Source organism: Camarhynchus parvulus, chromosome 26 (genome assembly GCF_901933205.1).
Source record: "Camarhynchus parvulus chromosome 26, STF_HiC, whole genome shotgun sequence".
Lineage (NCBI taxonomy): Eukaryota > Metazoa > Chordata > Aves > Passeriformes > Thraupidae > Camarhynchus > Camarhynchus parvulus.
Genome location: NC_044596.1, coordinates 3,043,086 through 3,063,942, shown reverse-complemented (window position 1 = coordinate 3,063,942; position 20,857 = coordinate 3,043,086). Strand labels below are relative to the sequence as shown.

General features: G+C 48.5%; 1 protein-coding gene across 1 annotated transcript; it reads right to left on the bottom strand.

Moving 5' to 3' along the window:
- Positions 1-1,405: 1,405 nt before the first annotated feature.
- Positions 1,406-20,178, bottom strand: IL10 (interleukin 10). Its single transcript, XM_030965546.1, has 6 exons — positions 20,101-20,178; positions 5,698-5,781; positions 3,736-3,798; positions 2,655-2,807; positions 1,939-2,004; positions 1,406-1,498 (listed from the first exon to the last, which is right to left on the bottom strand). Exons 1-6 carry the CDS (start codon positions 20,176-20,178, stop codon positions 1,406-1,408), a joined length of 537 nt encoding a protein of 178 aa, XP_030821406.1.
- Positions 20,179-20,857: the final 679 nt, after the last annotated feature.

The window sequence follows — 20,857 nt, the reverse complement described above, 5'->3', positions numbered from 1 at the left end:
TTGTCACATAATTTCAGATAAATAGGTGGGAGTTCACCCAGTGACAGAAGCCGCGCTGATGTTGTCCTTGGCTCCAGGGCTGTCCTTGCTTCTCCCATGACATCGAAGGTGTTTGGAGGGAAAGACAAGCTCAGAATCGGCTCAACAGGAGCTTAATGTGCTTTGTAAGAAGCTTAATTTAAGTTTTACAGTCTTTGGCTGCCCTTGAGCCTGAGCTTTCAGCAGGAGGAGTGACCCATGGAGCAGCATTCCTGCGCTGCTCTGGAACATCCAATTCCAGCAGGAAATCCCCTGCTGCCACCAGAAATGTCCACAAAGAATAAATCCCACATAAATAACCTCTCCTCAGCTGGGAACTCGCACAGCAAACACCAAACTGGCAGTGTTTCATCAGCTGGGGGCCTTTAAACTTCTAAATGTTAGAAGTAAAAGCCTCTCTTGGGGTTGTGGCATTTTCCTCTGGCTCAGGGTCCGCCGAGGTGAGGAGGAAGCTGAGCCCTAAAATCAGCCGCTTTTGGGGGCACTGAAGCTGCTCCCACTCGTGAGGATCGAAAATCCAATCCCAGCAGTGCTGGGAGCAGCCCCAAGGATTTGAATGCAAATTAACCGAGCCACCTTAAAATGGTGGTTAATTAAATATCCTCTAACTTGTAAAAGAAAATGACCAGCAGTGAAACAGTGAGGAAAACCCAATCAGAGACTGGAAACCAGTAAGGTTAACTTTGGAAAGTGCAGGGTGGCCAACCCAGCAGCTCTGGAAGGCAGATACTGAGCAATATTTAAGTCAAGTTCTATTAGAACCAAAGTTAATTACTTTTTCATCTTATTATTATTATTTTTTTAATTTAGTCTGGACTAATTTACAGGCTGAAATCTAAAGTGGAGTCAGCCAAGCTGTTGCTGTGGATTTTTCTCCTCCTAAACATAAAACCGCCTGATTGCATAAATAAATAGAGATATAGGATATGGGGAGAGGGTCATTTGCCTAAAATTAAATTTTGTTTAACTCAGAGTTAGTCTTGCTCCTAATTAACTCGGGATAAGCTCAGCTCATTGTCTGCCCTCCAGAAAAATGCTGCTTTGGATGTTTTTAAGCTATGAATAAAATAGCACTACGATAAACAATATTAAAATATTAAACAATAAATAGTAATTTACAAGCTCATCACTCCTTTCTTCAAAACACACTGTAAACATCAACACTGAGGTATTAGAAGTAATAAATAAAAAATTCAATTATTATAAAATTATTACAAAAATAGCTCTTAAATACAATATTAAGCTGGAAGTTATTGTAACTCTTAACCTGAACCTTGAGATAACTTAATTTGAGCTCTTGCAGCCTAAAGTGATTTTTAAAGAAGTAACAGGATTTGGTGTGGAAAATGTAGGCCCAGGGGTGCTCTCAGCTCCTTCTCTTCATCGTTAAATATCTTTCAATGTAGTTGATGAAGATGTCGAACTCTCCCATGGCCTTGTAGATTCCATTCCTCTTCATCTGCAGGGGAAAGCCAGGGGTGTCACAGGTATGTGATGTACAATGCCTGGACAAATTCTCCTTCCGTGGACACCTCCAGAATTCCCACCCTTACTCCAGAACTCCCACCCTGCTCCAGAATTCCCACACCTGCTCCAGAATTCCCATCCTTGCTCCAGAATTCCCATCCTTGCTCCAGAATTCCCACCCCTGCTCCAGAATTCCCATCCCTACTCCAGAATTCCCACCCCTTGCTCCAGAATTCCCACCCCTACTCCAGAATTCCCACCCCCGCTCCAGAATTCCCACCCTCACTCCAGGATTCCCACTCCTGCTCCAGAATTTCCACCAGATTCTCGCTCTCTGCTGCAAGAATTTATGTGATTCAAGACCTTTTTGGGTTCTGTTCCCCCTCTGAGCCCCCTGCCCTGCCGTGCCAGCAGGTTCCTCCTGTTCCTTACCCTGCTGTAGGCCTCCTTGACGTGCTCCATGCTCCTGCTCCTCTCCTCGCAGGTGAAGAACTTGTGCTGCAGAGGGACACCAGAGCACAGCCTCAGCCCCAGGGTCCCTCCCCAGGGCTCTGGTGGTGGCTGTCCCCTCCTCCTGTCCCCTGGCACTGCTGCTCCCCACCTTCCCCTTCCCTGTGTGCAAATTCCAGCAGGTTTGCACCGTGCCCTGCTGAAGGAGCCTGGAGAGACCCCAGCTTGTCCCCAGCCTGTCCCCAGCCCTGTGTCCCTGCTGCCAGTGCCTGGGGACACCAGAGACACAGGCTTTGTCCCATCTGACCCCAGGGATGGGCTCATGGCCACGCCAGGTGTGATTTCAGCAGCTCCAGCACCCAGGTAAGGGACAGATCTCCTCCTGCCCTCCCTTTGTGTCTGCAGCCAGGCTGGAGCAGGGCTGGCTGCACCAAGCACTCCTGCACCATCATTCCCGAACTGCTGTGGGCACAAACTCCACCCTGGAGCCCCAGATCCCACAAACCCCATCCTGAACCCCTGGATCCCACAAACCCTATTCTGGACCCCACAAACCCCATCCTGGACCCCACAAACCCTATTCTGGACCCCAAAAACCCCATCCTGGACCCCACGACTACTGCCTGCCTGGACCCCATCCCACCCCCAGACCTGCCCTGCTCCCGGGCAGTGTCCCCAAGCTGCTGCTCCCCACTCACACAGCGTCTCATCATGGCTCTGAGGTTCAGCAGGAGGTTGCCCAGGTCGCCCATGCTGTGCTGGTGCTGGCTGCTGCTCCTCATGGCCCTGGGCAGAACCTCCTCCAGGTAGAATTCCATCATCTCCGACACCGACTGGCAGCCCAGCCTCCCCTGGGGGACAGGAGGGAGAAACCTGATTGGGGATGGCCACCAGCACCAGGGGTGGGTGCAGCCAGGATATTTTCTGAAAAATCCTTTCCTTAGGGTTTTTTCTCCTGAGAAGCTGAGAAGCCTCGGGAACAAAATGTAACCAATGGTTATCTGCTGCTGTGGAATGCAACAGGTGGATCTGTGATTGGTCTCATGTGGTTGTTTTTAATTAATGGCCAATCACAGTCTGGCTGTCCAGACTCAGTCAGACACAAGCCTTTGTTATCTTTCTTTTTCTATTCTTAGCTAGCCTTCTGATGAAATCCCTTCTTCTATTATTTTAGTATAATTTTAATATAATATATCATAATATCATTTTATTATCTATTATATTACTTATGTTATGATAATATAAATAATAAATAATATAATATAATAAGTAATATAAATGTTAATAATAAATAATGATATAATATTTAAATTGTATTACATTACATTACATCATATTATATTATATTATATTATATTACATTACATTATATTATATTATATTATATTATATTATATTATATTATATTATATTATATTATATTATATTATATTTTTATATATCATTTAAATATAATACATATATTATGATAAATTAATAAATCAAGCCTTCTGAAACATGGAGTCAACATTCTCATCTCTTCCTTCATCCTAAGACCCCTGTGAACACCATCACAGGTGGGTTTGGACAAACCAGAGCTGGGCCAGGGCTTGTCCAAACCAGAACGGGGTGTGGGAGCCACCCTGGCCACGGGGCAGCCTCGTGCCAGCCCCACCACAGCCACACGTGTCCCTGCAGGGTGACAGCAGCACGTGGCCCAGTTTCCAGCTTCCCTTCTTGTGAAACGCCTGCCCAAGGAGGGGGAAGGAGGAGGAACCAGCGAGGGAATGAGATTCTTACCTTGATTTCCTCCAGCAGGTCGGAGCTGAGCAGTTGGATGCTGAGGTCATCATCTTTTGATTGCTGGGGGAGGATGGAATTGAAAAATGAATTGAAAAATGAGCTTTTCACTCTTTTCTTTTCCTAACAAATGATCCATCCCCTGTTTGCGTTTTGAGTCTCCCTGCAGCAGAGGCAAAGGCACCCAGTGCAGGTGTGGGCAGAGCACGGTGGCACCAGGCAGAGGGGTCACTCTGCTCCACAGCTGGCAGCACGAGGACTGCTGGGTCAGGCCAGCAGGAAAATGAAATCACAGCCTTTGGTGCCACTGAATTTGTGTTGGGTGAGCCCTGTAACCTCCTGTTGATGGGGAAATGGGAGTTTGTTCTCATGGTGCCCCTGTGGCACCAGCTGCAGTGGGGTGGGCGGGCACTACCCAAAGAATTAAAGCCTCTAAAGCTGTCCTGAGAGGTTCAAAATATTCCTTCCCAGCATCATCTGTGAGATTCACAGCCAGCTGAACATCTGAAATCTTGGCTGTGTTCGTTTGGTGACAAACACAAGCCATGACATGAGTTCGAGATTTGATCTGGAGAATTATCTCGTTTTATTGCTAAAACACATTGACGTGGACTAAAACAGCAACAGGGTTGTGACCAAGCACCTCTAGCAGCCATGGCAGATGCTCCGAGGGCATCATGAGCTGTTTGCTCAGCAGCCCTGAGATTCCTGAGATGCAGGGCAGGGACCTTGCACAGGCACCAGTGCAGGTGTTGTGCTCCTCCCGTCATAAAACACCCTGTGCAGATTTTGTGGTTCTTTCAAATTAAAAAAATCTGCAGCAAAAGATTTCCATTTTCACCTGGCACTGACTTCTGCAGGGCTGGACCTTGTTGCCCTGAAGAAAAAATTATTTCCTTCCTATTAATTCAGTGATTAACTTGGTTTGCAATATTTCGAGGGAAGCTTGGCTGGAAAGGTTTGCAGAGGTTCATTGTGAAACCTCGAGTTCATTGTTAATGAGAAAAATAGGAAGAAGAGCCTGACAGATTTTCTCTGAGTGAGCAACGAAACCGAGCTGCTCTTAACACAACACAGCCAAATCATTTCTGCAGGGAGGAAACTCTTCCCCCTCCTCCAGATCCCAGAACTTTGCAAGAAAGGTAAAAAAAAACAGAAGACAAAATAAAAATAATCCTTAATTTCCTCAAATTTGAGCCTCAGCTCTTTGAGCCATGGCTCTTTGACAGATTGTCTCTCAGTGAGCAACGAAACTGAGTTGCTCCTAACGCAGCCAAATCATTTCTGCAGGGAGAAAACTTCCCCCTCCTCCAGATCCCAGAACTTTGCAAGAAAGGTAAAGAACCACAAGACAAACTAATGATACTTACAAAATTATCCTTAATTTCCTCAAATTTGAGCCTCAGCTCTTTGAGCCACGGCTCTCTGACAGATTTTTTCTCAGTGAGCAACGAAACTGAGTTGCTCTTAACGCAACACAACCAAATCATTTCTGCTGGGAGGAAACTTCCCCCTCCTCCAGATCCAGAAAGGTAAAGAAACCAGAAGATAAAATAACAATACGTACAAAATAATCCTTAATTTCCTCAAATTTGAGCCTCAGCTCTTTACTCTTTGGCAGACTTTCAGTGAGCAACGAAACAGAGTTGCTCTTAACGCAACAGAACAAAATAATTTCTGCTGGAAGGAAACTTCCCCCTCCTCCAGATCCCAGAAGTTTGCAAGAAAGGTAAAAAAATCAGAAGACAAAATAAAAATAATCCTTAATTTCCTCAAATTTGAGCCTCAGCTCTTTGAGCCATGGCTCTTTGACAGATTGTCTCTCAGTGAGCAACAAAACCGAGCTGCTCTTAACGCAACACAACCAAATCATTTCTGCAGGGAGGAAACTTCCCCCTCCTCCAGATCCCAGAACTTTGCAAGAAAGGTAAAGAAACCAGAAGACAAAATAACGATACTTACAAAATAATCCTTGATTTCCTCAAACTTGAGCCTGAGCTCTTTGAGCTTGGCGGGCAGGAGCTCGGGGAAGCGCAGGCACGAGGGCTGGGCGCGGGCGGTGCCCAGCAGCAGCAGCAGCAGGAGCAGCAGGATGGGCACAGCTGTGCCCCTGGAGCAGGTCCTCATCCTGTTCTGCAGATTTCCCCTCTGCTGCAGCTCTCAGCTGGATTCCCCCTGGGAGGGTACAAAGCAGATCTGCAGCTTTCACCTTGATGGAGCCCCTAATTTATACATCACTCCATTTCCTCTCCCCATTTCCTGACGAGCAATATTGGGGTTTTAAGTCAGTATTAAGCCCAAATGTCACTTGGGTTTCCCGTCAACTTGGGTTTCCTGTCCTCTCCTCACACCCCATCAATTTTTTTGTGCTTAGACTCTGCATTTTTTTTTTACATTGCTTGTTTCTTGTAAATTTAGCCGTGGCTGTGGAGGAAAGCTGCAGAGACACACAAAGAAGCCAAGGTGCTGCGTGATGTTCATTTATTCTCACAGTTCCATCTTTTATTTTTAGATCAATGTTGTATTGTTAGGGGGAAAAAAAAGTGTTGCTACTTTTAAATCTCAGTGTCAAACCTCAGAGAGCATCACTCAGCAGAATTGCTTTTCATGAACTGTACAAATTCTCTGTCTCTTCCTTTGGTATTCTAATCTGCAAACACACATCATCAACTGAAGTATTAATTTTTAATTAATTTGGTTTTGATTTTTTTTTTTTCCAGTTAATGCACATGTCAGCTGAAGCCAGTGTGAATTTTCACTGCTCAGCAAGCTCAATTTCTGCTCCCAAATATCAACTGGATGCCAAGTGGATCCCAGGGGAGGATCCCAGCCCTGCTCTGGTCCTCGTGGATCCTTCAGGGCAGGATCAGGATTTGTGCCACTGCTTTGATGCTTGGTGCTAAAGCGTGTCAGCAGGTCATAAAAATTCTTTTCCAGGCTTTGAAATCTTATTTTGTTTCCTAGAAATGGGCAGCAGCCCCATCCAAGCAGCAGCATGTCCTGTCTTAGCTGGGACTTATTGTCCCAGCTGTGATAAAATTGTCCCTTCGGAGGCACAGAGAATTCCTGTGACGTCCCCCCATTTTCCGTTTCCCTCTCTTTTCTCCTCTCTTTCTGTATCTATTTTAGCCCACACCCCCTGCTTCCTTGGGATAAAGATTTCACTTACTTATTCAGGAATTTGGCATCCAAGAAAGTGAGAGCAGAGATAAATTTGGCTTTTATGAAATAAGGGGTTTTCTTTGAAATCCCTCATGTTATTTTAAAAGAGTTCATTCTTCCCAGTAGGGAAGCCTTCCTCCATTAGGGAACAAATCCCTTAGATTCTCATCTCCCTCATCACACTGATCGTCTTTGAAGTTGAATTTGTGAACCTCCGAGAAGGAATTTATCGCTGGATGAATGCTGGAAAAATGCAAAGTATTGTTTGTTCCTGCATACTGAGAGCTTTTCCACTTTATTTTTAGGAGCAGGAGAGAGGAATGGTTGGCATGCACACGTGTGAGAGCAAAGGGGATGAACCATCAGCAACTGGAGAGTCTGAGGCAGGGAAAGTGTGGGATTTTGTGATTTGTTTTCTTTTTTTCTGTTGGTGTTGCCTCTTCCACAGGTGATGGGGAAGCTGCTCCTGGGGAATCATTGCAGGGACATCAGTGCAGCTGAATCATGGCCTGGGTCATGGTTTTGGTGACCCATTTTTGTTCCCCTGTTCTAAATCAGCTGTGGGGTTTTTCCTCTTGACTGTCAGCAGAATCCATCTGAAAGGAGAAGGGCTGAAAGCTCGGACAAAATTAGTCTGAAACTCAATTCCCACAGGCAGGATCCCACCTTCCCCTGGGATCCCACACATGGTTTTGCTTCTTTTGCATTAATTTGAACCTGCCAGGGCTCAATAAATCTTCAGTGCCAAGACCTGGATGGTTGCTGAGGCTTCATCAGGGCGTGGAAGCTGATGTGTGAGGCTGGTTTATGTACTCCTGGATCCTCAGATCCTGGAGCTAATCCCAGTCCCTTCGGGGAAGGATGCAGCCCCAGGCTCTCCCCTGCAGTGGAAGGGCTGCTCAGCCTCAGCTGAGGGCTTAGGAACTGGTGTTTTTATGGGGTACAGGGAAGAGAAGGGAAAGAGAAGGGAAAGAGAAGGGAAAGAGGAAGAGAAGGGAAAGAGGAAGAGAAGAGAAGAGAAGAGAAGAGAAGAGAAGAGAAGAGAAGAGAAGAGAAGAGAAGAGAAGAGAAGAGAAGAGAAGAGAAGAGAAGAGAAGAGAAGAGAAGAGAAGCGAAGAGAAGCGAAGCGAAGCGAAGCAAAGAGAAGAGAAGAGAAGAGAAGAGAAGAGAAGAGAAGAGAAGAGAAGAGAAGAGAAGAGAAGAGAAGAGAAGAGAAGAGAAGAGAAGAGAAGAGAAGAGAAGAGAAGAGAAGAGAAGAGAGAAGAATGACCAGGTTGGAAGAGACCTTCAAGGTCATCGAGTCCAACCCAGCCGCAACACCTCAAGTAAACCCTGGCACCCAGCGCCACACCCAGTCTTTTTTAAACACATCCAGGGATGGTGACTGCACCACCTCCCCAAGCAGACCATTCCAGAACTTTATCACTCTTTCAATAAAAAACCTTTTTCCTAACATCCAACCTGGGCAGCCACAGGAGGTGGAGCAGCCCCACAGCTTTGGGATCTCCTTCCACCCTGCCCAGCAGCTGAGCGCTCATTTCCAACCTCCTCTTGTTTCGAGCCACCCTGCCTCTCTCTCCATGAAGTCACATGTGACATCCCCAGCGTGCTCTGGCTCTTGTGCAATTCCCCCCAGCCCGTGGTGGAAGCCTGGGCTGTGTTTTGGGGCTGGCAGCAGCGTCAGGCAGCCGTGCCCGTTCCGCAGAGGAAACTCTGGCGTGCGCAGGGCGATTCTCTGCTGTGTTTACCTGCGTTTCCTCTGCCTCGCCAGGGATCTTGACGGTGCAGTTTCGCTGTGACTCAGCCCTGCTGAGCGCTGTGGAAAGGCGGCGGCTGCACTACTACAGAGAGCTTCATGAATGAAGAAAACACCTTTTTTCCTAAAGAGTGTCCGGGGGCCGTGGGTGTAGCGCTGAACCTTTAGGAAATGGCTCTCGGCTTTGCCAAGAAAGATCGCTTCAGGAAGGAGAGCGTGTGTTCCTCAAAAGCCATTCTTGTGCTTTTACCCCACCTCCCACATGTGGGAACCCAGGACATCCCTCTGGCTGTCCAGGACAGCCAAGACCCCTGCCAGGGGGCTCAGAGACCCTGGCACGGAGCCCAACACATCTCTGGGTTAGATTATGACCCGTGGAGCAAATTACCAACCTTAGATGAAGATTTGCAAGCCACAACAGTTTAGGTAGAATAATAGTGAAGTTATCACGGGGTGGAAAAGTAGATTTTGGGGTTTTTGGTATGGGCGTTCAGGAGGCAAGATGGAGAGATCTGGGCATGTCCAGCCTTTCTCCTTCTTCTTCTTGGCCTCCATCTTCTGCTGTGCTGTCGGCACTTACAGATTGGTTTAGAGTAGAAGCTCACTGTCTGACATGGGTGATAGGTATTGGAAAGTAATTGTAAATATTGTTCATGTAGTTTTTTATATAAAGACATAACACTGCCCTGGGGGCAGGCAGAGTGCCTGGAGCTGTCCTGCTGGATGGACGTCGGCAGGGCAGGAGAAAAATTTTTATAGATAAGAAACAATAAACAACCTTGAGACTGAGAAATGAAGAGCTCTGACTCCTTCTTCAAGGGCCGGGCTGGGAAAAGAGAGTTTTGAACTTCTCTTGGGGTCACTCAGACCAGCTAAAGATCCCAACACCCACAAGCTTCTGACAGCAGTGAGCTCACCAGAAACAGTAGGGCAGCAAGTGCTGCTTCTGCGCTGAAACAGAGGCCCCTGGGCAAACGCGCTCTCCCACAATGTGCCATGGGGAAAGGTTGGTCCTGGACATGATCTGGGCAGGGTTTGGGCTTGGATGTCCTCAGGATCCACCACTGGAGCAGGGTGGCACATCACCCTGATAATTGAAGGGTCTTTTCTTATCTTAGCACGGTTTGATGTGACAAATTTTTACTTCTTTTTTTGCCTTCTTGGTCTCTACATTGCTTTCGGACAGAGGGACGTTGTGTAGCACCATCCCTGAAGGGTTTTCACTGTCCCTGGAAGGGTTTCTCCATCCCTGGAGGGGTTTCTCCATCCCTAGAGGGGTTTTGCCATCCCTGGAGGGGTTTTGTCATCCCTGGAAGGATATCAACATCCCTGGAGGGGTTTCATCATCCCTGGAGGGGTTTTGCCATCCCTGGAGGGGTTTTGCCATTCCTGGAAGGGTTTCACTGTCCCTGAAAGGGTTTCACTGTCCCTGGAGGGGTTTCACCATCCCTAGAGGGGTTTTGCCATCCCTGGAGTGGTTTTGTCATCCCTGGAGGGGTTTTGCCATCCCTGGAGGCATCCCTGGAGGCATTTCACCATCTCTGGAGGTGTCCAAGGAATGCCTGGACGTGGCATTCAGTGCTCTGGTCTGGTGACAAGGGGGGGATTAGTCACAGGTTGGACTCAATGATCTCAGAGGTCTTTTCCAGCCCCAGTGATTTGTGATTCTGTGATTTTCTGCACGATCTATTCCAGGCGTAACTTGGAGTATCCCCTCCATTTCCAGGCTGTCACGGTGGTGTTGTCCTTTCTCTCCTTTTTAGAAATTCCCCATTTCTCATCCCTCCAGATCTGGATGATCTGCTGCCAGTGACGCTCGTGGGGGAAGTAAGGACTTGGTGGCCTTTCCTTCACCCCGTGTTTGAAGCCATGGCACTGCTCTCTCAGCAGCCCAGTGCTGATGACTAACAGTTCCCCGTGAAGCACCAAGGGCTCTGCTTTGTGTTTTTTTCAAGGTTTTTTTCCTGCTGGCGAGGCGTGACGTCGGATAGTTCAAATGTGGAAACCTGGTCAGAACTCGTGGCGTGACTCACGTCGGCCTCAACAGGTAAATCCCAAATTGCTCTTTGGAAATTTAACCAATGTCACTGGTTTATCTTGTCCAGAAATGGGTTATTAATCATGAATTGGAGTCATTGGGCTTTGATGTGACTGATAATGTGACACAGAGAGAGCGTTACATAAGAAGTTCTTAGAAGGTCCAGAACTTCCATGTGATCTAAATTAAGCTGGAACTTTCTGGAATTGTCACATGAAAGAATCAAGTGATGGAGACTTTCTCCCCTCTGCAGATTCAGTTTTGGTGATAGACTTAACTGAGAAATAGTTGCACTTTTTAATGGCACATATAAACCTCCCAATATTTGCAATTCTGCTGCAGCCTAAGGCAGAGATCGAATAATATCCAAATTTAATATCCCCCCTGGAATTCCAGGGTGCCCTCTGCCAACCTAGAAGAGCGAGCTGTGCTTTATTCCCTATTTTCCATGGGTTTGCCATTTTAAGCCTTTCTCTGAGGTGTGTGAGGAGTCCTGGGTGAGGTCAGTGATGCTGCCACCATCCTCATGGGGCTTTTCACACGCCACAAAGCAAACAGAGGTGTTGTTCTATTTTTATCTCTTTTATTTCCCCTGAAATTAGCTGCTGACAGGAATTTTATGGTGCTCACAGCGCTGTCCTTAGAGAAAACAACAGGATCTTGGCACTGGAGTCTCAGGAGTGAGGACTGTGTGCTCCAAGTGAGGTTTCCTCAGATGAGTTTCTTTGCAGATAACTAAAAAGTGTGAAACGATGCAAAAAAAACCCCAGAATATATAATCCATTGGCCCAAATATCACTTGCACTGCCTTTTTTTTGTTGTTGATGTTGTTTTTTGTGCCTTCTACAGAAGCAATTTTGAGCAACTCTTGCCCTGAGCAGTTCATTGCACAAGTGCTGCTTTAAGGAGTTTCTTTTTTCTAGTTCTGGTATTGCTTGGGTGGGATCTTCTGGAGAATATTGACTTTGTAATGATTTATCACCACAACTCTGACCAATAACACAAACCCAGCCTATTTATAGTGCTGAGGGATCATAAGACAGAAACTCCTTATCATGGTTTGAGAAATCACATCAGCCCAAGCTGCTGCTCGGAAGCTCCAGGGTGAATTTCAGAGCCAGCTTCACTTTCCACAACAGCACCAGGCCCTGCAGCCCAAACTGGCCTGGCAGCCCCCACCCTGGGGTTTTGGGGTGGTTTTTGTGTGGTGATCACGGAGAGGGTTTGGAAATCCTGGGTTTTCTTTGTCGCCCCACAAAGTGCGGATCAGCCCTGGCTGGGGTGGGGATGGAGGCTCATCCTTGGAGCTCAAGGGATGCTGCAGCTTCCCCAGAGCTGCCAGGGGATTTTCCACCCGCTCCCACTGTGTCTTTCTGCTCCAAAAGCTTTGCTGTGGTTTTTTGATTAAAAAATGATGCACCAGATGAGCTTTTTGGAGGTTTCAGAGGCTTTTAAAAGTGTTTAAATCCTCCTGCTGTTTTCTCTTTTTTTTTACAGAGGGAACAGGTGATCCAACCTCCTTCTCCTGACAGATATCTTAACATGGAAATCCAAAGAAAATCATGGAATCATAGAGTGCTGTGAGTTGGAAAGGACTGTAAAGACAATTTCTTCCCAAGCCCCTGCTGTGGGGGCAGAAGCTGAGTTTTAAAAGCAGCAGAGTTCAATTGAAATCCTGCTGCTCCCCATGGGAGCTCGGGTGTCAGCTCCACTCCTGCTCAGAACTGCTCTCCTCGAGCTTCTTCAACAATTTCCCTGGGATTTATCTTTCTGAGGAAGATTTACTTCCTTAACAGCATCAGGCATTTATGTCTCTGTTTGGTTATTGCTCTCCCTGTGGCTTTTGAGGACTGTAACTAGGAAGTGGAAGATAGAGTTGAATGGTGGAAAACCCCTCTCACTGTTTAAAAATAAGAAGACCAAAAAAAAAAAAAAAAGAAGACAAAAACAAGATCTGAAGCAGACTTCCTCTGCTGTCGGGAAAGGAGGGAACTTCATTCCTGCCCCTCAGCAGTGTCTGCTGAAAATACAAAGTCAAATGAAGAGCCAAAATCCTCACAGTGCCCCTGATTTATGTTGATGGCTAAAAGGGGTTGTGCAGGGAGGAAATGCTCCAGATTTTCCAGAGTTTTCAGTGTCCTCCAAAGTTAGGGGACAGAAGGCCAAGCTGGTGCTCCCCATGTGTGCTAGGACCAGGCAGAGCTATCCAGGGGAATGGGAGAAGCTTCTGGAAAAATCCAGAAAAAATAAAGAAAAAAAGCAACCCAGAAAGATCCAAAAAACCTTGCACCAGGACTTGATTTTCCAGGAATTTACACCTAGAGGCAAACAAACAGTGCCCAATTTTTCTGTTTTTTTTTAATCAAATCAGGCAGGAATTGGCGGCTGTGATGTGCCAGCCTCCCCTGCTTGTCCCTGACTGCCCATCTGTGTGCCCTGGGGCCAGAGCTGGAGCAGAACTCCCCAGGCTCACGTGCATCCATCCTGAAACCAGCCTTGGCTCCTCGGGGTTGTGAAATTGAGAGGGGCAATATGAACCCAAAAGCGAAACCCGGCGCCGCGAGCCGCTTGCGTACAGAGCCAACAGCGAATTTACTGAAACACAGCTTTCAGTTTTGGTGAAAGCTGAACCTGGCTGGCTATTGGAGTGATTCATTTGCTCCCTGGATTGTTCAAAAAAGGACCTGATAGCAGCCAGCTCTCAGTTTCTCCTTTATTAGGTGTCATTTATTCCCTGCACTGTCAGCACATTTCACCCTTGGGGCAAACCCAGGGGCTGTGTGGGACTGTCACATCCATTGGCTGCTCCAGGAGGCCAAGCCTGGTTTTTCATCAAAAGATACTTTTGGGAATAAGCTTTAGGGGTGGTTATGGGGTTGATTGATGGACTAGGTGATCTGGAAAGCCTCCTCCAGCCTGGGTGATTCTGCATTTCTGTGAAGGGCCCTGTGCGACTTCTGCTGTCACAGCAGCTTTTGAATCTCCAGGAATAAGGATGGGAGGAAGAGGAGTGATGGGTTTGGGCAATAGAAGTGATGGGTTTGGGGAGCAGGAGTGATGGGTTTGGGCAGCAGGAGTGATGGGTTTGGGCAATAGGAATGATGGGTTTGGGGAATAGGAGTGATGAGTTTGGGTAATAGGAGTAATGGATGATGGGTTTGGGTAATAGGAGTGATGGGTTTGGTTAATAGGAGTGATGGGTGATGGGTTTGGGGAAGAGGAGAGGTGGTGATGGGTTTGGGGAATAGGAGAGCTGGTGGTGGGTTTGGGGAATAGGAGTGATGAGTTTGGGAAATAGGAGTGATGGGTGATGGGTTTGGGGAACAGGAGTGATGGGTTTGGGTAATAGGAGTGATGTGTGATGGGTTTGGGGAAAAGGAGTGATGGGTTTGGGTAGTAGGAGTGATGGGTGATGGGTTTGGGGAAGAGGAGAGCTGGTGATGGGTTTGGGTAATAGGAGTGATGGGTTTGGGAATCGCAGCAGAGCCTGACCCAGAGCCTGGCCCAGAGCCCAGTGCTGGTCCCAGTGGTGCTGGTGCTGCTGGCAGCCCCGCTCTTGGAATGTGATGGATGATTCCCTCTCGTTTTTGGGCAGCCCCTGAGCTGTTGCAGTTTTGGGATGAGAATTTCCCAAGGGTAATTTGACTGTCCCACAGCTGGTCCCTGAACTGGGCAGGGGTGAGCTGGGCTCCCATGGGCTGCTCCTTGGCATCACAGAGAGCATGAACAGCCTGGGTTTGGGCACAGGGGCACGTTGGGTGGACTCACACGGACGCAGAGGTGGCAGCTGAAACCCAGGTGCTGGATAGTTGAAAAAAACCAACTTTTTAATCTGAATTATTTAACCTTAAAACCTGAAATATGCATTTTCCTGTGGGGAAGATGCCATTTATGATAACCAAAATACGAGTTCACATTTTGCCAGAGCAAGGGAAACAATTATCTAACCTTCCACACCCCCCACCCTGGTGACTAAATGAATTTTCTGCAGAACAGCTGTTGATGCTCGAGATCCTCCACCACGCTTTTCCTCTTCCTCAAAGGTGATCTTAGAAGAGGAGGGGAAAAAAAAAAGAACATTTCCTTTTATTTTTTAATTGGTTTTGCAATTTCTTTCCGCTTTCAGGGTGCAATCCTGTCTCAGCAGCAGCAGCAGTGCCATCAGTGAGTCACAGGGCAAGTGTCACATCTGTGCTGGGCAGGAGGTGGCACAGGTGGTGGCATTGCTGGGACGTGTCCCTGACCTGGCCAAGGACACACAGCCAGGACAGGGGGAGCCCAGGGTCACCCCCAGCACTGGGGTGACGCTCCTTGGGGGACGTGGCACTGTCCCCTCCCTGCTGCACCTGGGGACACCCTGGGCTGGGCTGTTGGTGTCTGATGATGGCAGCAAGAGCCCCAGAGGGACAACCATGGGTGATGCCCAAAATCAGGAGGATAGGCATTGTCTTGGGGTGAGGGGCCCAAGGAGAGGCCAGTGTCCCTTAGCCCAAAACAATGTCCCTCACCCCAAAACAATGTCCTTGATGAGGGACATTGTTTTGGGGTGAGGGACATTGTCTTGCATGAGGGACATTGTTTTGAGATAAGGGACATTGTCCTGGATGAGGGACATTGTTTTGGGGTGAGAGACATTGTCTTGGGTGAGGGACATTGTTTTGGGGTGAGAGACATTGTTTTGGGATGGGAGACATTGTCTTGGGGTGAGGGACTTTTTCTTGGGGTGAGGGACTTTTTCTTGGGGTGAGGGACATTGTTTTGGGGTGAGGGACATTGTTTTGGGGTGAGGGACACTGTCTTGCATGAGGGACATGGTCTTGGGGTGAGGGACATGGTCTTGGGGTGAGGGACATTGTCCCAGGCTCTCCAAAGGTCCCTGAGCCCCCAGAGCTGGGCAAGGAGCTGCTCTGCCCATCCTAAAGCTGCTGAGGGTCCTGGGCAGTGTGAACCTCTCGGGAAGAACCCTGGAGAGCAGCTGAGCCTTTGCTCTGGGTGTGTCTTGGAGCTCGGTTGAATAAATCCACATTTCCCTGAGCCACGCTCAGCCTGCTTCTCACTACGAGGCAGCACCAGTGTTTGATTTTCAGAATTATTCAAAGGGTTGTGGCTCAAAACGTGACTGAGGAGAGGGAACATGATGTACCTCTCTGGCAGTACCTCCTCACTCAGTGTTTTCTGACTCATTTGTCGAGTTTACTGAGAAAAACAATTTTTTTTTTTTTTAACTTCTGTCAGCAGCACTGCAGAGCTGGGGCTGGGCAAGGGCAGGGCTGGAGCTGGCCTTGGTCAGGCTTTCTGCCCATAACGAGCTGCACTAATTAAGAGAGAGAAGAGCAGTCTGATCGTCAGGGCTGGCTGAGGGTGTTTCCATGACAGAGAGTGCCAGGGTCATGGAAAGAGTGACACCAGGGGTGGCACCTGTAGGGTGCTGCTGTCCCTGCCTGGCTCAGGAGGACAGTGCCACATTAGCACTCCTTGTGCTAATGTTTGGCTTTGGATTGGAGGGACGGGGATTTCTTGACAATTAAATACTGATTTTTAAGGAGCTGAGAACTGTGTTTCATCTTTCCGTTGACACCCAGCTACGCAGAGGGCAGGGCTGGCTCACAAATTACATCACTTCAGGTGTCAAAGAAATTACTCCAGTGCAGAAAAACCACATAAAAACATTTTCTTCTGCTGCTGAAAACAAAATTTGACTGGGGTTTTGGTGAGCTACAGCATTATCAGGGCAAGTGTAACACCCCATTTTTGTGTGTAACACTCACAATCATTTTTGTGTAACACTCACAATCATTTTTGTGAGTTGGTTTTTGCAGCTCTTTTCCTGAAGGAGATCAGGAAGGGTTCCTGAGCCCAGATATTGTTGCTGGATGCTGTTATTAAAGCTCAATTCTTCCTTCATGAAAATTTCTGGGAGCATTTCTCTCACTCACGTTCTCTGGCTCTGGGGACCTGAGAAAAACCATTATCAGGCTCATATCTGAAACGATGGTTTACCTAAAGCTGCTGTGAAATAGGAGCGATGACAAAGAATGTCAAACCAAAGCTGGGCTGTTGAGTGTTATCAGAACTTCTTAGAGCACAAAAAGCGCCTTGAAAGGCACTATTGAAACTGCCTTATCACGCCCAGACACTTTACTGGAAACCTGATGTTAAACTGGTCTGGGAGCAGCCCTTGAGAGCGGGGCGCCTGCGGATCACAACAGCTCATTGACAATTTCTTGAAGGAATTTTTTTTGGGGGGGATGAAATTAATGATTTGAAATGAATTATTCATTGTTGAAATGAATATTGAAATGAAATGAGGAGTGCAGTAACTCCCAGTAACACCAGTGGGATGACTCCCAGTGCACAGGGGATGGAGCAGGGCTGAGTTTCCCAATGTAACCAGCCAGGGGTGAGTCAGTGCCTTGTCCCCTCTGAGTGTCTTGTCCTTGTCACGCTCCAGGGCTCTCCAGGACCGTGTCCTGTGTTAGTCACTGCCCCAAGCCCTGTGTCTGCAGCAGCCTGGTGCTTTCAGCCACCCTGGAGATGTTTTGTCACCACAGCAGTGATGGTGACAGTGGGCTGAGCATCGTTCCTGCTGCGATAGATAAAACCAGCACTGAGAGATCAGCAATGGGAAGGATTCCACTGGTTGATGAATGGAAAAAGATATTTGATTTTACGAATAAACTTTAGGTTTGCTGATACATGAAACTGGATATTGAAAGATGAAAGAAACAATGGGGGAAAGCCCTAAATTCTGTAAGAATTAAAAATGAAAAGGGAGGGTTGTACACTAGAGGGAAGTCTCTGGTGTCAGGTGTTTTGGGAAGTCTGGGCCTCTCAAGTACCTCAGAAATGGGGAAAGAGAGAGGGAAATATGGCTGGGAAATTGGGATAAAAAGGAGGCTGCGTCCTCCAAAAATGTGAGAGACCCCAAGGGAATGCCCCATGGCCTCTCCCTTTATTGGAATAAAGCCAAAGGACTCCTCTGGCTCCTTTTTGGACACAAACCTCTGCTGTTTGTGGATTCATTCTCCTGACACAGCATTATTTTCCAGCTGCTCTGGGGATGCTCCCTCTGATCCCGACTCTGCCCCTTACGTGCCTGTGAGATGTGGGATGTGCTGCTCGCCACGGGCTTTGCATAAATGATTTCTCAGATGCGTTAATGGCACCCAGGGCTGAGTTTTAATTCCTGAGCACCGGGGCAGCTGGCTCACAACCCTCTCTGCTGCCTTTGCTTGTTATCTGGGCTGTCCCTACCATTGGAGTGCCCTGCCACAACGTGCCTGCCATGAAACCCCGAGGGAGGAGCCCTCTCTCGTTGGCTGGAAGTGCTCCTGGGGAGAGGAGAGGAGCCTTCCCTGCCCCATTCCCAGCCCTGAGTGCCCCCGAGGTTTAGCCATGCCCAGAGTGCCTGCGGGAGTCACTTCCCATTTTACTGAGCTCATCTGCAGCGTCACACCGCTGAGTTTCAGAAATCCCTGCTCCTTCTTTCCCTCTTCCTTCCCAGAGCAAAGGAGGGTGATTTACTGTTTTATTGAGGGTGTTTCCATGCTGCTGGAGCTCTAGGGTTGATGACAGGCTGGGGAGAGCCACGCTGGGGGGATTCGCTTCTATCTGGGTTTGGTCCAGCATGTGCTGATGGCTTCAAACTGCCAGAGGGCAGGGATGGATGGGATTTTGGGAAGAAATTCTGCCCTGTGAGGATGGGCAGGCCCTGGCACAGGGTGCCCAGAGCAGCTGTGGCTGCCCCTGGATCCCTGGAAGCGTCCAGGGCCAGGCTGGACAGGGCTTGGAGCACCCTGGGACAGCGGAAGGTGACCCTGCCATGGGACATGAGATGGTCTCTGAGGTCCCTCCCAACCCAAACCATTCTGGGAACCCTGCTGGTTCCCCCCACTCTGCTCTGAAATGAGAGGCTTTTGGACATCCCCCACGTCCAGCACTTGGGCTGCTCCACCACCACCATCTCACACCCAGTAAAACCCCAAAATGAAAATCTCTCTGGGCTGTTCCCCACCCCGGTGGGGTTTTCCTCCTCCTTGCCCTTGTGCTGAGGGTCCTGCTGTTTCTTTTGCTTTGCAGAAGGTCGGTGACAGGATAGAGAGGCTGAGGGACACATGCAGAGACTTGTACAAGGCCCTGGACCTCGATAATCCAACGTTTCCCTGCTGTTCCTGTATCACCCCAGCATTTCTCCTCCACCTCCCCCGCAGCCACGTCTCCTCCTTGCCTTCTGGCACTTGGCTGACCCATCCGGGGCGTCAGTTCGCTTACCAAAAGGAAAAAAAAAAAACCCGAAAAGAAAGAAATGCTTTCATGTCATCTGCCATTTACATAATGAAGTAAGAACTCACTGCCTCTTCCATTGTTTCCTCACCCGGGCTGGGTGTGCACCGGGCTCCCGGGAATGCTGCCACTTCCTCTGCTTCCAGCAAAACTTTCGCTGCAATTCCAGGCAGCAGCTGGGATTTGGGGGAGGATTAACCAGCCCAGATCCCTCCAACGCTTCAGCCAGGGCAAATCCAACCTGCTGCAGCCTGGGCCCTGCCGTCTGGCTGATTTCCAGCGGGTGAGGGAGGCACAGTGGGCACACCTGGGGCACTTCCAGCAACCCTATGTGCAACAGCCTGACTAGCCTGGGCAGAAAATCCATTTGCCTAGTGACAGATCACCGCTCAAGACTGAGCTTGGCGATCAATAAGTTAATTAGTCACCCAGCAGGACAGCCCTGGCCCACAGGCACAAGGTACATTGCAACAGGGACACGCTGGGGCTGCTGCTCCCTGCAGGAACCTGCTCCAGAGGCTGCCTCTAACGCCAGAGGGGTGACTTTGCCACCCCAGTGCCCTCCATGTCCAGCCGGCCATCCCTCCTGGTCCCAGAAACTGCAGGGAGTTGATTTAGCTGCACGTTTTTGTTTGTAGACTGAATGAAGCTCTCTCCAAGGGGCTGCAGGAGCATCCAAACCAACCTCGGAGCCAGCAGCACAGGGGCCTGGGGTTTGCACCAGCACTGCCACCTCTGTGTGACAGTGAGCCTCAGCTGACAAATCCTGGTTTCTTGGGGGCTGAAATGCTGGGAGGAGAACGTGTCTGCTCCTTTTGCTCAGCAGGGAGAGCTCGTGGTGAGATGGTCATGGGTGTCACTGTGCCACTGGGCTGGGGGCTTGGGAAGGTGGTGTTGGAATTTCTGTCCTTCTGCAGGGTGATCACCTAAATCCCCTCTGAGCCTGGAAACCACTTATTCTGCCAGCAGGGTGGGAGCAGTGTCCTCCAAAACCCCCAGCCTCGCGTTTCTGTGCATCTCCAACACCACGGACACAGGATGGAGAAGTGTCCAGGAACTGAGGAGATTTGGGACAGCATTCCCTGAGGCTGCTAGTAGGATTCCTTGAATTTTGGACCAGGATTACCTGAAAGTGGCAGGGGAAAGCCGGGACAATGATGGAGAAAACCCTGGACTGGAGTTTCACCAGTTCCACCAGGTCCATTGCTGTGGTGGTGTTCGCAGGGGTCCCAGGATGAGGGAAGAGATGAGAATCTTTACTCCATGTTTCAGAAGGCTGATTTATTATTTTATTATATATATTATATTATATTAAAAGACAATAATGTATTAAAACTATACTAAAAGAATAGAAGAAAGGATATAATCAGAAGGCTTGCAAGGAATGGAAATGGAATGATAATAAAATCTTGTGACTGACCAGAGTCCCGATCCAGCTGGACCTTTGATTGGTCATTAATTAGAAACAACCACATGAGACCAATCAAAGATGCACCTGTTGCATTCCACAGCAGCAGATAATTATTGTTTTTCTTTTCCTCTGAGGTTTCTCAGCTTCTCAGGCAAAAAATCCTAGCAAAAGTATTTTTCATAAAATATGTCCGTGACACATTGCCAGAAGTCCTGGAGTGCAGGGGAGTGATGCCCCTGAGCTTCCCACATCCCAACTGTGGGCAGCTGGGAATGGCCCCTCTCCAGGAGGGGATTGCCAACATTGCTCCATGTTTGAGATTTTGGGGATGTGACCCCAAGGATGGTCCCTAATTTTGGGATTTCACATCCCTCTTCCCAAAAGAAAACCCACGCAGTGATGCCAGAGTTCCCGCCTCCGTAGGTGAGGGAAACACCTGTGGGAGAGAGAGCTGGTCCCTTGCACTAGCTCA

Bases quoted from the DNA above. Each gene is read 5' to 3' on its own strand.
- IL10 (XM_030965546.1), bottom strand. From the start codon at position 20,178: ATGGACCTGGTGGAACTGGTGAAACTCCAGTCCAGGGTTTTCTCCATC. The intron at 2,808-3,735 runs GTAAGAATCTCA...CCTGTCCCCCAG, and splicing joins ACCTGCTGGAGGAAATCAAG to GGGAGGCTGGGCTGCCAGTC. The intron at 2,005-2,654 runs GTGAGTGGGGAG...GTCCCTCTGCAG, and splicing joins GAGCCATGATGAGACGCTGT to CACAAGTTCTTCACCTGCGA.